This window comes from Cervus canadensis, chromosome 4, assembly GCF_019320065.1.
Source record: "Cervus canadensis isolate Bull #8, Minnesota chromosome 4, ASM1932006v1, whole genome shotgun sequence".
Lineage (NCBI taxonomy): Eukaryota > Metazoa > Chordata > Mammalia > Artiodactyla > Cervidae > Cervus > Cervus canadensis.
This window is the reverse complement of record NC_057389.1, coordinates 70254078-70270729: the sequence shown is the minus strand read 5'-3', so window position 1 is coordinate 70270729 and position 16652 is coordinate 70254078. Positions and strand designations below refer to the sequence as shown.

General features: G+C 37.9%; 2 protein-coding genes across 6 annotated transcripts in view; one reads left to right on the top strand and one right to left on the bottom strand.

Annotated features, from left to right (window-relative positions):
- Window positions 1-16652, bottom strand: part of COMMD10 (COMM domain containing 10) — a 179872-nt gene that overhangs the window by 116109 nt on the left and 47111 nt on the right. The window lies entirely within an intron of this gene.
- LOC122440062 (afadin- and alpha-actinin-binding protein-like) lies at window positions 10543-12783 on the top strand. Of its 2 annotated transcripts, XM_043465845.1 has the most exons (2): window positions 10774-10907; window positions 10945-12783. In XM_043465845.1, exon 2 carries the CDS (start codon window positions 11001-11003, stop codon window positions 12417-12419), a length of 1419 nt encoding a protein of 472 aa, XP_043321780.1. In that variant the 5' UTR covers window positions 10774-10907; window positions 10945-11000; the 3' UTR covers window positions 12420-12783. The 2 variants fall into 2 exon arrangements, with proteins under 2 accessions (XP_043321779.1, XP_043321780.1); XM_043465844.1 differs by having other exon boundaries at window positions 10543-12783.

The window sequence follows — 16652 nt, the reverse complement described above, 5'->3', positions numbered from 1 at the left end:
CTATTACCTCACACTTACTAAGAGACTCATCCATCTTCAGGAGCTTTCCTGTCTTTACAGCCTTATCTATCACACTTAATTAAAGAGTGCAAGGACCTTGTCTTTCTCATGTTTTGAGGCAGGATCTGATATTAGGATGTTAAGTTACCATTTCAGGGTCAGTATACAATGAATTGATTAGCTCAATGCTAGGAAAAGTGTGAAATATAAATAAGTGAATTTGAACTAAATTTTATTAATAAATTTACATTTTAAAAAAATTCATAGTTTGTCCTTCAACAGTGACCAACAGGAAAAATCAAAATAAATCTGAGACACATATAACCTAAGTACTATAATCTCTTCCATACTCTATTTCTTTTTATTTTAGCTCTTTTTTTTTTTAAATTGGAGGCTAATTACTTTACAATATTGTGGTGGTTTTTGCCATACATTCACATTAGGTACTTTACAGCCTCCAATCCCTGCTCCATCATTATTCCATCCTGAATTATCCTAAAAGTCTTAAGAAAGGAGCATACTCACTAGACCCCTGAAAATTCTAAATGATCACTTGGCAATAAAGTTCAAAGTTTTATGAAATAATTCTTTTAGACCAATAATATTAGGCAAATCCTCTCTTTTAAGGATTAAAGAGCATCCTGATTGCTTTACTACATTTTATAAGGTACAATTGGGTTAGGCATCTACATTTCTCAAAGCAATCTACATTTCTACCTACAATAGGCATCTACATTTCTCAAATTTTATATATATATATAAAATCCTGATTTTGTCAGTGATTCCCTTTAAGGCCATAATACAATGTTATTGAAATAATCTACTCATACAGAAAATGAAATGGCTTCTAACTGGTTGGGTTTTTTGTTTAAGCTACAAGGGAAGTAAATGAAGTATCTTTGTGGGCAACAGACACAGGTTTTCATCTTACTAAATTTAGTCACTGTATATAGTCTTCCCCTGACTCAGACTATCCATTTCTTTTTTCACTCACATTTTAAGGCCTAATTCAAACACATACGCCACAGCAGACACATCCCTATGAATCTATATAAAATCATATCACACATGGTATGTCAGACAGCACTATGAATAAACCTCCCTAATTCATCACTTATTTGTAACTTTCTAGTATGTCAGGCACCATTTTAGGTGTTTAACATATCTTCCAATTAAGTGTATTGTTTTCAAGCCTTATCTATTATATCCAAAAGAAAAACCTGAGTCTATCCAAAAGAAAAAAAACTTGAATGTACATTTCTATCCACCCAGCACCTATCACAAAGCTTGGTACAGAATGCTTTTTGAACAAACATTCATACTTTATTAAGAATATACATCTTATGAATATTACTCAGCCATAAAAAAAGAATGAAATACTACCATTTGCAGCAATTTGGATAGACCTAGAGAATATTATGCTCAGTAAAAGAAGTTGCAAAGAGTCATACATGACGAGGCGGCTGAACAACAAAACAGACAGAGTCAGACAGAGAAAACCAATACTGTATGATATCACTTATACAAGGAACCTAAAAAAATAATACAAATGAATGTATATGCAAAACGGAAACTGACTCACAGATACAGAAAACAAACCTGTGGTTACCAAAGGGGAGGGAAAAGTGAGGAGGACAAATGAGGGGTTTGGGATTAACTGATACAAACTACTTTATGTAAAACAGATAAGCAACCAGGATATACTGTATACACAGGGAATTATACCCATTATCTTGCAATAACCTAAAATGGAGTACAGTCTGCAAAAATATTGAATGACTATGTTATACACCTGAAACTAATACTGTAAATCAACTATACTTCAATAAAAAAAAAAAGACTACACATTTTGTTAACAGAAATATACAATTGTATTCATCCAAAATATAAGGACTATAATTTGATCAGAATCTTCAAGTTTTATTATTCTAATGCAAAATTTGGTCCTTGATTTTCTTCGAAAATTGAAATTTATATAAATATTTACTTAGCTTCAACATGTTTTCTACATGTCATATCCTCATTTCTGACCTTTTCCCATTTTATATAGAAAATCGATTGCTGAAATAATTTTGTCTCTAAATCAGAGAGGGTTATACATATTAAACACTTTGTTAAACTGGAGTCAGACCTGTGTTCAAATCTCAGCTCAGCTGACTCAGCAGCCACATGATCCTGCTCAGTTTCTTCATTTATAGCATGCAGATAACAAGCGTTATCTATTTCACAGAGTTACTGGGAAGAGTAAATCAGATGAAACATTTTAAGCAAGGGCACACACTAAACATTCAGGAAATAGGCAGCTGCTGTTCCTATGATATAGATTTGTCCCTAACTCAGCAATGATTACAGTCTGACTTTAAACCAGTGGTACTCAAACAGATGTGTCTAACAAAGAACACAAAAAATACTTGTACAACTTATAAAAATATAACCTATATCCCATACCTCATTCTGAGATTTGTTATTTGTAGGAGAGAGGAAGGAAGGTATAGGCACACAGAGTTAGAAAATGACCCTCCAATGACTTTGAAAACACTATTTTAAGTATTAAATTTATTAAACCTTTCATATGAGTCTATTGTAAGTCCATTTATTAATAGTCAAAATGTTGGATTTGTTAACATAAAATTTGAATTTTCTATTTACCATTAGATATATTTTGTTCAACAAAATAGCTGTTTATACAACAAGCTCTCTTAGTAGTAACTGCTTACTTAAAATAACTGTATTGCTTTTAAATCCATACGTAAGATTAACTGAAAGTTTACTGTCTGGCTGACATTGTTTTAGGCATGTCCCTGCTCTCATGGAGTTTACTTTCTAGGACAGGGAAACAGAAAATAAACATAGTAATAAATAGTTATGTTAGGAGATGACAGTTATATAAAGAAAAATAGAGTGAGTTAGGGGGATAAAGAGTGATAGGAGAGATGCTGCCATTATTTGTAAAGTGTTTGGGGAATGCTTCTCTCTAGAAAGATATCTGAGCAGAGACCAAACAGAGGGGAAATAGCAATCCATGTAGCTAACAAAGGATGAAGCATTCTAGAAGAGGAAATAGAAAGTGCAAAGGCCATGAAGTGTACCAGGAAAAACAAGGCAACTTCTGTGGATAGAGCAGAGGGAACAGACAGGAAAGGTATCAGATGAAGTTAATTAAACAGGCAGCATGGGGTTATGAGGGCTATGCCTGTGGCTCAGCAGTAAAGAATCCGCCTGCGATGCGGGAGACCTGGGTTCAATCCCCGGGTCGGAAAGATCCCCTGGAGGAAGGCATGGCAACCCACTCCAGTACTCTTGCCTGGAGAATCCCATGGACAGAAGAGCCTGTTCTCTGTGGGCTACAGTCCATAGCGTTGCCAAGAGTTGGACACAACGGAAGCGAGTTAGCATGCAGGGGGTTATATCTGATAGGATCTCACAGACTATGCTAAGGCCTTTGGGTCTTTGAGTTATAGGGGAAGCCCTTAAGATTATACTAAGCAGAGGTATAATATAATTTGAATTACGTTTAAAAATTCTGACTGCCACATGAAAAATAAGCTACATAGAACAAAGGTAGAAGCAAGGAAGCTAAAGGCACAAAAGACAGACTCATGTCAAACGTAAATGATTAGCCACAAGAGAAACAAAATTTCCTGGACTTAATTAATGAACATAGTGACCTAGACCCTCTAATTCCCAGAGACAAGATTGCAAAAGACGTTAGCACCTGTTACATGTCAAATACAACAAAACTGTTTGCCAACAAATCAGACAGGCCTCAGGAAAAAAAAAAAAAATCACTGTTTGCAAGGCAAATGATACTTCACTTACAAAAGGCCTTTCCATAATGTACATTAACCCTTAAAACTTTAGATTGCACCCCCAATTCTCCCAGATTCATAAAAGTCAAAACTCCAAAGACATAGGAATACAAACATTCTACTTCCGGGAATGGGAGACTCAGACTAACCCTCCCACTGAGGATTCACTAAGAAAATTTACAAAAAAGTAATTAAAAGCAAAAATTTACAAACGTTTGCTTGAAGGCACTGGAGGGCTAACAACGAAGTAATGATTTACAGTCGAGGATCCAGGAGCAGCCTAGAAATAAACTCAGCCTTTGGAGGCGCTTCTCCCCTTGCCTTTAACATAAGTAGATACTCAAATGGCCAATAAAAGGGGAAAAAAAGAAAACCATAAAAGAAATTCAAGCAAAGAAATATTAACACCACAATAAAATACCACTGGGCACTCACCAAAATAGCTACAAGTAACAAAGATGCATTACTAAGTTCTGATGACCATGTAGAACACAACTTTTACACATTGTTGGTGTGAGTACAAACTGTACAACTACTTTAAAATTAAACAGGTATATGCTTTGGAAGATTGCAAAAATGACTCCAATTCTCCACCCTTTACTATAGACATTATTGCTAAGACGTGACTCTACAGCATCTCTCATCAATAATTAGAATCTATTTCCCTACTCCTTAGATTTGGCCTGTTCGTGTGACTTACTTTGGCCAATAGAGTATGTTGAGAATAACAGTGTGCTGGTTCAGCCCCAGGGTTTCAAGAAGGCTTGTGCCGTTTCATGCTCCCTGTGAATCAAGCGAACAAGCCCAGGCTAACCTGCCACGTGGTGGAAGACATGAAGCATGGTCACCTGAGTCAGCACAGTGACTAAAGCCGTCGTAAACTAGCCTGCCCCCGGCAAACTGCTGACACACGAGCAAGCCCAGCTTCAAACTACCTTGCCGACACACAGACCCATGAACAGTAATAAGTGGGTACAGTTTTAAACCACTATTTTGGAGTGGTTCCTTCGGCAGCAATAGCTAACTGATGGTACCAGAAAGAGGTACAGCCATAATTTTAAACATAAAGTATATAATATTGCTTTTGAAATCAAACAGTGGCCTAAGGCTTAAAAAATGGTGAGCAAACTCTTAGCAAAAGCCGAAAAAGGTTAAGAAAATTTTCACTGGAGGCTGAAAAAATGGAAACTTATGCTATGTAGTAACAAAATAAATGGCAAAATTGTGTTGCCTATGGTACTCTGAAGATGAAAAAGTTACTTAATAAACATTTAGATTTGTCTCAGATCTCCAGGCAAATGTTAAAAGTCAGCAGGTTGTTCCCAGCTGTGTGTGATAAGGTAACAGGGCAAAAAAGAGATGAGCTGAAGAAAAATGTGATCAATTTACAAGCAAAATTTAGAAGGAATAAAGTGGGGCCAAGACTTGTTGGGTTGAAAAATAACTGCTTCTCACCTCCAGTCTCTCAGCTGGCAAAACATTCTTCAAATGTATAGTCTGGGACCGCAGGTCAAATCAAAATGTAAAAACCCCTTGTAAGTGTCTCTAAGAGAATAATGAAGGGGCCTACAAGACCCTCTCAGCTAAATAAAAAGGCTTCTATAGTCTTAAAGGAGTTGTCTCACAGTCTGACACACCCAAACTATGTCTAGAGAAAGAAGTGTTGTCTCACACCAATTTTAAGTGTGACTTTGGCATATATAACACCCAGCAATTCCACTCCCAGGCAGATACCAACAGAAACAGATGCTCCTATGCAACAAAAGGTATGTATCAGAATGTTCATAGCAGCAGTACTCATAATAGTTAAAAACTGGCAACAACCCAAATGCCTATCAACAATGTAATGAATATTAAAATGTTTTAATTGTAATGAATAAATGTGATCTATTCATATCATAATATGCTATACAGCAATGAAAATGAAACTGTATACATACCAATAAGAATAAATATCAAAAACATAATTTAGAAGCAAGCAACACAAGAAAATAACGTAACGCCTTTTAAATAATGTCCAAAATAAAACAGTCAATAAAAACAAACAATATTATAGAAGGTACACCACGTAAAAGAGGGAGAAAGAAGAGGAAACTATATAGGAGAGGCCAAGAAAACTGCTGGAAAGCTGGCAATAAGTTATATCTGGAATGGAGCTGGATGGTAGTTACACAGATGTCAGCTTTGTGATTAACTGTAAATTTGTGTTTTATGCGCTTTTCTGTACATACATAATTCAGCATGCATAAAAGACGTGCGTCAGCGAGGCCACAGGACAGACTGCGACACCCAAAGAACTAGGAACACGTCCAGGTTCGAAAGCCCGTTAGACAGAACTATTCTGTTTAAGTGACATGCTCTGCAGAGATTTTATTTAATTCATGTAATCAAAGCAACACTGATTCATTCTGTCAGCCTGTTTAAGACTGAAGGTGCAAAGCGGATTCCCTGTGTTTGCTTCACGATCAGTAAAATCTGGCAGGCACTCTAATATGAGATGAACTGTCACTGTCTCTCATCAGGAGCACCATTCACTTTCCGTAATAGTTTTTTTTAAGATGTGTGTTCAACAGTGATTCAAAAACTCCTGCTAAATATTATTCCTCCATCATTTATCTACTTCTTCCTCAGAAGTTCCTTGTGAAATCTTACCGTGATGAGAAACGTTTGAGTAGAATTGCCTCCTAGGCCCACTAGAGCTGAAAGCCAAAGTCCTAGACTTTTTCGGCCAGGGAAAGCCCAGAGATGAGAGAAGCCGCAAAAGATCGAGAGAACCTTCCCTCAAGGTTTCAGTAGGTACCACAGCTGACGACCAGCCGGACTCTGGTGAGAAGAGATATGTGTAATACAAAACAATAATAAGCTACACGTAGAACCTTCTCTTAAAGAAATAGGCACCACTGTAAAAAAAAAAGCTGAAAAATCATACATCAGAACTTGTATCTGTTCAGTTCATATGCTACAGTTTTTGAAATCTGTAACACGAAGTATAAAAGAGAGTTACAGATTGACTCAGTTAAGAGAATACTTTTCTTTAAAAATCTAAACTCATTAAACAAGAAAAAAGTCAGCTTGAGCTCAGTTCAGTTCAGTCACTCAGTCCTGTCCTACTCTTTGTCACCCCATGGATTGCAGCACGCCAGGCCTCCCTGTCCATCACCAACTCCCAGAGCTTGCTCAAACTCAAGTCCATTGAGTTAGTGATGCCATCCAACCATCTCATCCTCTGTCGTCCCCTTCTCCTCCTGCCTTCAGTCTTTCCCAGCATCAGGGTCTTTTCCAATGAGCCAGTTCTTCGCATCAGGTGGCCAAAGTATTGGAGCTTCAGCCTTAGTCCTTCCAATGAATATTCAGGACTGATTTCCTTTAAGATTGACTGGTTTGATCTCCCTGCAGTCCAAGGGGCTCTCAAGAATCTTATCCAACACCACAGTTCAAAAGTATCAATTCTTCAGAGCTCAGCTTTCTTTATGGTTCAACTCTCACATCCATACATGATTACTGGAAAAACCATAGCTTTGACTAATTTCAGCTTGAATTCCAGAAAATAACTTTAATTAAATTTAATTTTTAATTTTTTAATTAAAGAATGTACCAATTAGCTGATGTCAGTATTGGATATACTATAAGACTATTATAAATAAAACTTTAGATTTTCCTATAAATCTTTAATTGTGAAATGGGCTACAGGGTTGGTAGCATTATATTTTGAAAGACCATTACAAATCAAATAAAATGCAATTTTAAAATGCAAGCTAAAATACTGAGCTCTGTGGTAGATTTAATTCTCCAAATATAAACACAGTATCTTTCACCCAACAAGGGCCTTTTTCAATATGACCTCAACACTTCACCCGTACAGAAGTGTGGTCAGTGCCCCTCCCTGCTGAACCTGGCAGACATTGTGACTGCTTCAACCAATAGAGAACAACAGAAATTATGATTATGTGACTTCTGCGTCAAGGTCATAAAAATGTCACGCACTTCTGCCTTCAGATGTTTGCTCTTGAATTGAGGTGGAGATTGAGTTAAAGCCTTCAGGGCACTGAGTACAGCGTTAGTGGAAACCTCAAAGGCCAAGAAGACTTCCTTCATGGCTTAGGTGTAAAAGATCCACCTGCCAACACAGGAGACCCAGGTTCAATGCCTGGGTCAGGAAGATTCCCTGGAGAAGAAAATGGCAACCCACTCCAGTATTCTTGCCTGGAGAATCCCATGGACACAGGAGCCTGGTGGGCTACATACAGTCCCTGGGGTTGCAAGAGAGTCAGACACAATTGAGTGGCTAAACAACAACAATAACAACAAAGGCCCAGAGGGGGTTGTTGGTGAGGGTTTAAAAGTACTAAAATGTGATTGGAAGCTGCAAGAAAGAGGTTCCTTGTTTTGTTTTGGAGAGAAGTTTAGAAATACTGTTGTTCGAAAATGGGAAATGTTCCTAATTAACTCAATGACTAAAAGTGCCACTGGGCTTCTCGTTGCACATAACACATGAGAGGAAAGAGATGAACTAAAGAATGAACTTTCAGGGCTTCCCTGGTGGTCTAGTGGTTAAGACTCTGCCTACCAATGCAGGGGACATGGGTTCGATCCCTGGTCCGGGAAGATCGCATATGCTTAGGAGCAAATAAGCCTGCATGCTGCAACTGCTGTAAGCCCATGTGCCTAGAACCTGTGCTCCACAACAAGAGAAGCCACCGCAATGAGAAGCCCACACACCACAACTAGAGAGTAGCCCCAGCTCGCCACAACTAGAGCAAGCCCTTGTGCAGCAATGAAGACCCAGCACAGCCAAAAATCAATAAAATAAATCTTTTGAAAAAAAAATGAACTATTATCTCCAAAAGAGTGAGGACTTGTTGGGTTAAACAGTAAAGCTATGCCAAGCTACAAGCGCCTCCAGGTGACAAAACCATTCTCAAATAATGAAATGGCTTTCAGGTAAAGATCCAATCCAGAGTAGGGCTGTATGCCATGTTAAGACGTCTGAAACAGCGAAGACAGAGCCTCATAGAAATGTTCAGACTGACAAAAGACCTTATAAAGTATATTTGTTTTTCTTTTTTGCAGTATAACTAATTACCACAAACTGAGCGGCTTAAAACAAGATGCAATAACTAGTTCATAGTTCCACAGGTCAGTAGTTGAGACAGGTTTGGTTGGCCTCTCACTGGGTATAATCAGGTGTCAGGCAGGTAGGGTTTTTACCTGGAGGCTCCAGGAAAGGAGCTTCCACACTCATTCAGGCTGGTGGTGGAATCTAGCTCTTGTAGCTAATGGTCTGTGTTCCCTGTTTCCTTGCTATCAACCAGAAAACACTCTCTTCTCCTAGGGGCTGCCTTCATTCTTTCTCACCAGTGTCTCCATCCTCAAATCCACAACACACAGAGTACTTCATACACCTCAGATCTTTCTGATTTCTCTTCAGCTACCAGCCAGAGGAATTTTTCTGCTTTTAAAGTGAACAGCTGATTGGGCCAGGCCCACCCAGAAAAAATCTCCATAGCTTAAGCCGATTTGGGACTTTAAATTTCTGTAAAAGATAATTATTTGTTTTAACAAACATATTAGTATAGTGAAAGGCCTATAACATATTTTAAAAAACGTATGATAATAAAAGCAGAAGGCCAGGGGTTGAGGGAAATGGGTGTATTGTGAAGTTCTTATCAGTGCCCAGAACTTGAGGCTAGAAGAAAAATGTGTTCCCTAGTCGTACGTTTTAGTGTATATTTTAAGGGTTAGTATTTCTGCAGAACATTATTGAGAAATTGAAATTTACAACATTTTAAGTTTAAATATTTTATTTATATCAACCACAGAACATTACAATTCTACTCTCCTGGTTTTATGGAAGCAAATTCACCAGTAATATTTTTAAAATCTACTTCTTTGCTTATGGTATTTTCAATTGAGGGAAATGCCATGTTAAACAATTTCTCTTGACTAAGTGACAATCATAAGTAATTTTAAATTAACTACAGTTTACTGAAACTTCTTTCACAGAACACTGCTGTGACTGGTAGTCTGTCAAGGTCACCAATGTAACTGGGTAAAACTGCACAAGCAAATTTCAAACCAGTTTTAGAAGAGCCAAACATGCTGACTTCACACGATGATTACTGATACTGCATGCTGCTAAAACTATTTCAGATGAAATTCTTACAGGACTTAAATAATCTAAATTTTTTTAGAAGCAAGTCAGTGGCTGTTTTTTGTAAATAAAAGTAGTCACAGAAAATAACTTTTCTCTGGTTAAAAATACAAAACTGGAAGATATTTTCACTTAATTTTTTATATCTTCATTATAGATGTAACATTAGGCTGCCCATAACCTTCTAATTTCTATTTTATACACACTTTCCCATAATAATTTATACCCTTACCTGGAAATCTGTACACTTTGAACTTTTTTATTTTAAAATTGAACAGGTAAAGTCACAACTCTTATGAAAGTTCTACATTCATCAAACATGCAAACTTATATTCTCCCAGTTTTAAGCAGAGGGGCAGGCTTTCTATTAAGTATGCAGCTTTATTTTTAGTCAGATTGTTTTACTGTACAGCTTTATTAACCTTTTTCACTTTCAAACTGCTAGCAAAAGGTCACCAGCACCAAAGAACAAAATTCAGCAAGGTCTTCTAATATACCTAATCTTCCCTTAAACATTTTCTCCCTAAATTTACCCCAAAGATAAAAAGAATATTTTTTTTTAAAAAAAAAGGATAGCCTCCGGGCTGCGCGAGCAGGTTTAGTACTCCGAGCGGTGCTTCCCCGCCACAGCCGGGGGTCGTGAAGGAAATGCCTACATAGAAGACTGACAGCAGTTGGGGTGAATGTGTCACTGCTGAATTGGTTCCTCAGGTATCCTGGCTCTGGTGATTGCTATGGGAGATTGGATGACTGTTACAGATCCAGGTCTGTCTTCAGAAAGCAAAACTATCTCTCAATATACCTCAGAAACAAAGATGTCTCCATCAAGTTTATACTCACAGCAAGTGCTATGTTCTTCAATACCTTTATCAAAAAATGTGCACAGTTATTTTAGTGCCTTTTGCACAGAAGAGAATATTGAGCAAAGTATCTCATATCTTGATCAGGAATTGACTACTTTCGGTTTTCCTTCATTATATGAAGACTCCAAAGGTAAAGAGACAAAGAGAGAATTAAATATAGTTGCTGTTTTAAATTGCATGAATGAGCTACTTGTACTTCAGCGGAAGAACCTTCTAGCTCAGGAAAATGTGGAAACACAGAATCTGAAACTGGGAAGCGATATGGACCATCTACAGAACTGCTATGCAAAACTTAAGGAACAACTGGAAACCTCCAGGAGAGAAATGATTGGTCTTCAGGAAAGAGACAGACAATTACAATGCAAGAATAGGAATTTGCATCAGCTACTGAAAAATGAGAAAGATGAGGTGCAGAAATTACAAAATATCATTGCAAGTCGAGCTACTCAATATAATCATGATATGAAGAGAAAAGAGCGTGAATATAACAAACTAAAGGAACGTTTACATCAACTTGTTATGAACAAGAAGGATAAAAAAATTGCTATGGAAGTTTTAAATTACGTGGGGAGAGCTGATGGGAAAAGAGGCTCCTGGAGGACGGGTAAAACTGAAGCCAGGAACGAAGATGAAATGTATAAAATTCTCTTGAATGATTATGAATATCGTCAGAAACAAATCCTAATGGAAAATGCTGAACTTAAGAAGGTTCTTCAGCAAATGAAAAAGGAAATGATTTCTCTTCTTTCTCCCCAAAAGCAGAAACCTAGAGAAAGAGCAGATGATAGTACAGGAACTGTTATCTCTGATGTTGAAGAGGATGCTGGGGAACTGAGTAGAGAGAGTATATGGGACCTTTCCTGTGAGACTGTGAGAGAGCAACTTACCAACAGCATCAGGAAACAGTGGAGAATTTTGAAAAGTCACGTAGAAAAACTTGATAACCAAGTTTCAAAGGTACTCTTAGAAGGTTTTAACGATGAAGATGTAATCTCACGACAAGACCATGAACAAGAAACTGAAAAACTCGAGTTAGAAATTCAGCAGTGTAAAGAGATGATTAAAACTCAGCAGCAACTTTTGCAGCAGCTCGCTACTGCATGTGATGATGACACCACTTCACTGCTACGAGACTGTTACTTGTTGGAAGAAAAGGAACGCCTCAAAGAAGAATGGTCCCTATTTAAAGAGCAGAAAAAGAATTTCGAGAAGGAAAGACGAAGCTTTACAGAAGCAGCTATTCGCCTAGGATTGGAGAGAAAGGCATTTGAAGAAGAAAGAGCCAGTTGGTTAAAGCAACAGTTTTTAAATATGACTACCTTTGACCACCAGAACTCAGAAAATGTGAAACTTTTCAGTGCCTTCTCAGGAAGTTCTGATCGGGACACCCCTATATTACACTCGAGGTCACGGCAAAAGAAGCCTCACGGTGTGCCTAGCGGGTCTCCAGTTTGCACGTCTAAACTGACTAAGTCTCTTCCTGCTTCTCCTTCTACTTCAGACTTTTGCCAGACACGTTCTTGTGCATCTGAACATAGGTACTGGCCTGTAGGTGATCTCCTCCCACACTGTTACAGTGCTAGAGAGGCGTTGTGAAGGGAGAGTTGGCCTGTCTAGGATGAGCAATAGTAAAGGCTCTGAAGAGGAACTGAGTAGATTGACTCATTCATTGTACACGTATTTATTGGGTATCCATTACATAGAGGTGCCTATTAGTGAGGGGAATACAGTAGTGAACAAGGTAGCTCTGGTCCCTGTCTTCTGGGAGCTGACTCATATATATGTGTGATTCTTTTTATTTCACGGGTAAAATACAACTTAAAGTACAATCTTATTTCAGGAGGTACTTAATATTTTAATTGTATTGAATAGAAGGATATTGCACTGATAGTTTCTGTAGAGTACCTCTTTAAGCATTTCATGTGGTATGCCCTTGTTATGGACTTAGAAGGATAAAGATCTGGGAAAAGCTACCTTCCCTTGGCTGGTGATGAGGATCTGTGTCCAAGGGTGACAGGACAGGGAGAGTTGCTCTACACCCCCCAGCAAAGCCCGATAACTGCTTTTAACTGCTACATTTCAGTATTTTCCTTGGTCTTAAGCTAAGTTTGTAAAAAACACAGTATCTGCAAAGTACAGTAAGTTGAAATGCAATAAAATGAAGTATGCTTATAATTTATAATGCATTCTGTATCTAGAAGAGAACGTAGCCTAGTTGCCTCAATTATATTTAACATTTTTACTTTTTTACATAATTGTTTTTAGCTATAACTCCTTGAAGACACTGTGTTTAATAAAAAGGCCAACATTTAGTACCTAAAAAAAAAAAAAAAGGATAAGAAGGAATTATCTTCTTTATGCTTTCTACTTTCACAACTAGTTCCACTTTGGGCAAAACTCAACAATAAAAAGGCCTTATAAACAGCTGATAAAGGCCTTATAAAGAGCTAGGCATTTTGATTCTCCGGCCCTAAACTGGAAAGATCTCTTTAAGAAATGAAGATATCAATGTGCTGTACTGTAATAGATGCTTTTACACTTCCTACCATATTTAAGGGGTTCCCAGGTGGTGCAGTGGTAAAGAATCCACCTGCCAAAGCCGGAGACGAAGAACAGGCAGATTCGATCCCTGGGTTGGGAAGATCTCTTAGAGGAGAAAACGGCTACCCACTCCAGTATGCTTGCCTGGGAAATCCCAAGGACAGAGGAGCCTGGCGGGCCACAGTCCCAGGGGTCGCAAAGGAGCGCACGACTGAACACACACACAGTATTCAATTCCAGAAAAACCTTGGGAGGTGGCTATTACTGTCCAAACTTTCAGACCAGAACTTAAGTTTCAATCAAGTGAGTATCCTGCCCAACATTCTTCAACTAGTCCCCAAAACGTAAACAGTGTGATCCCAAAGTCTGTGATCTTTTTACTACATGTCAATGCCAACTCCAAAGTCCTCCACCTTATTCTCTATTATCTATCAAATGTAACAGTTGGTTTTTAGCTGGATGGTAGAAATCACCAGGATCCAGAAAAATGTCTTGTCCCAGGACACACACTGATTTAATAAGGTGTGTATTTAGTAACAAAGACTAAACCTCCCTACAACAATATTAACAAGGGGACAAAATTAAAATTAAAATCTTCAGTCAGACCTTTTAAAATATAAGAAATTAAATACCACAGTTGTTCTCAAATCTTTTGGTCCTTAAGTTAGGAGGATAATTGATTTTCTAATTATGATACTAATGAATGTGACATGTTTTAATGACCTAAAATGAAAAATTAATACTATGAATATAAATAAAGGCAAACCCCTACTGTACAAAGCAGCATAAGTAGAGCCTACAAGAACAGAAGCCATGGGAGACAGTCATGCCTGAATCTAAATTCAATTAAAATAACTTGGCTTGCAGCAACAGAACCCAACTCAATACAATTTGAAGGAAAACAGGGAATCACACTAGAATTCTTCAAATTGGCACCAACTAGGTCAATATAGCAGAGAAGGCTACGGCACCCCACTCCAGTACTCTTGCCTGGAAAATCCCACGGATGGAGGAGCCTGGTAGGCTGCAGTCCATGGGGTCACGAAGAGTCGGACATGACTGAGCGACTTCACTTTTACTTTTCACTTTCATGCATTGGAGAAGGAAATGGCAACCCACTCCAGTGTTCTTGCCTGGAGAATCCCAGGGATGGGGTCGCACAGAGTCGGACACGACTGAAGTGACTTAGCAGTAGCAGTAGCAGGTCAATACAGCACATGCCTCCTAGTCAATTTTAAAGTTAGTACCTATCATCTATACTATCTTATCCCTTCCATTTTTCATTTGGACACACTGAATATTTGTTCACCTACAAGATTTTTATAAGACTAAACTTATTTGACAAATATAGAATATCAGTGAATTTATGTTTAAGAAACTTTTATCTCTTCTAACAGGCTTTAAGCCTATAAATCAGTAAGAGATTGGTAACAGGTAGGTGGCCTTCTTTAATGTACACAGTAGTACTTTTAAATTCTAGGACAAGAGAACCTGAAGAATCTGAATGCACAAGTTAGTAAAATAGAAAATGGACAAAGCAGACACAAGTTATCAGTTAATACAACACAGTGACATATTTATGTGAATTTAACCACAATTCACTTATATAACTTCAACTATACACTTGGCAAACAGAGACAGAATACCAATTTAAAAATGCAAGCAATTAGGTCCACTATTCCTTGAATAAGGGTAAGTCCTGGAGTTAGTGTGAGTGTGAGATGGAAAATGTGAATCTTCTGTTTCCTCAGTCAATGGATGCTGACGTCTCATAAGTGCTAAGGTGATTTTAGGGCTAAAAGACAAACATGCACTCCAAATCTAAATGACCAACTAAAGAAACAGCCAACAGTTCCAACAAACCTCTGAAGAAAAATAATATGACTGGAACTGACTTACTAAGAAATGTTATGTTGAGAGTCTATGTGGTACTTTCCTAAGGAATTTCCTCTCCCTCCTCAAATTAGAGTCTTATCTCTATGAGATCATCACCTTCTACACTGACCTTAGAGACTGTAAAACCCATCTCTCCGTAAGACTCTGCATATGTAAAAGGAAAAAAAAACAACAGAGGAAACCATCCATCACTCTTTTTAACATTAATATGCAAAAAATAAAAATAAGTTTTATAGGAGAACCTGTAGAAATGAGGATTAGGGGAAACTATGTGGGTTAATAAAGGCACTCTTTGAATGTAAAGACTTGGGCCAACGTGAATTACGAATTGCTTAATGTAACTTAAATTAATTATAAACTCTCTGAAAGAAATTTTATGTCACAGAGTTTCAATAATTAGCTAAAACTACTTGTAAGCCAAACTTCCCCAAAAAGAAAATTGGAGGTGAAAAGCATTCTCAAGTAAACAGGTCAAGTTTGTCCTCCATCAACTGACACTACAGATTGGTAAACACAATCTGGTTAGGAAATGTTTATACTTTTGTGCAAGTGGCTGCCGTTAAGCTGCTAACTATAAGGTTCAAGCTCTAAATTCAACATCTCATCAGCAATTAAATAGGAGAGAATTAGATATTTTAAAAAGATAAAATATTATATAATTTCTACTGCTTCACATTTCTGAAATAGTTCCCTAAGGCCTAACTCACATTCTGGCACTGACAAAAAATGATGCTGTTTATACTTGTTGTTATTGTTCAGTCGCTAGGTCATGTCCAAGTCCTTGTGATCCCAGGCTCCTCTGGCCTCCATTATCTCCCAGAGTTGGCTCAAATTCCTGTCCATTGAGTCAGTGAGACTTACTAACCATCTCATCCTGTCGTCCCCTTCTCTTTTTGCCTTCAATCTTTCTAGGCATCAGGGTCTTTTCCAATGAGTTGGCCCTTTACATCAGGTGGCCAAAGTATTGGAGCTTCAGCACAGTCCTTCCAATGAATATTCAAGGTTAATTTCCTTTAGGATTGACTGGTTTGATCTCCTTGCAGTCCAAGGGACTCTCAAGAGTCTTCTCTACCACCACAATTCAAAAACATCAAATCTTCAGCAATCAGCCTTCTTTATGGTCCAACTCTCACATCCATGAATGACTACTGGAAAAAACACAGCTTTGACTATATGGACCTTTGCCAGCAAAGTGATGTCTCTGTTTTTTATACACTGTCTAGGTTTGTCATAGCTTTCCTACCAAGGAGTATGCATCTTTTAATTTCATGGCTGCAGTCACCATCTGAAGTGATTTTGGAGCCCAAGAAAATAAACTGTCACTGCTTCCACTTTTTCCCCTTCTGTTTGCCATGAAGTGACAGGACCAGATGCCATGATCTTAGTTTTTTG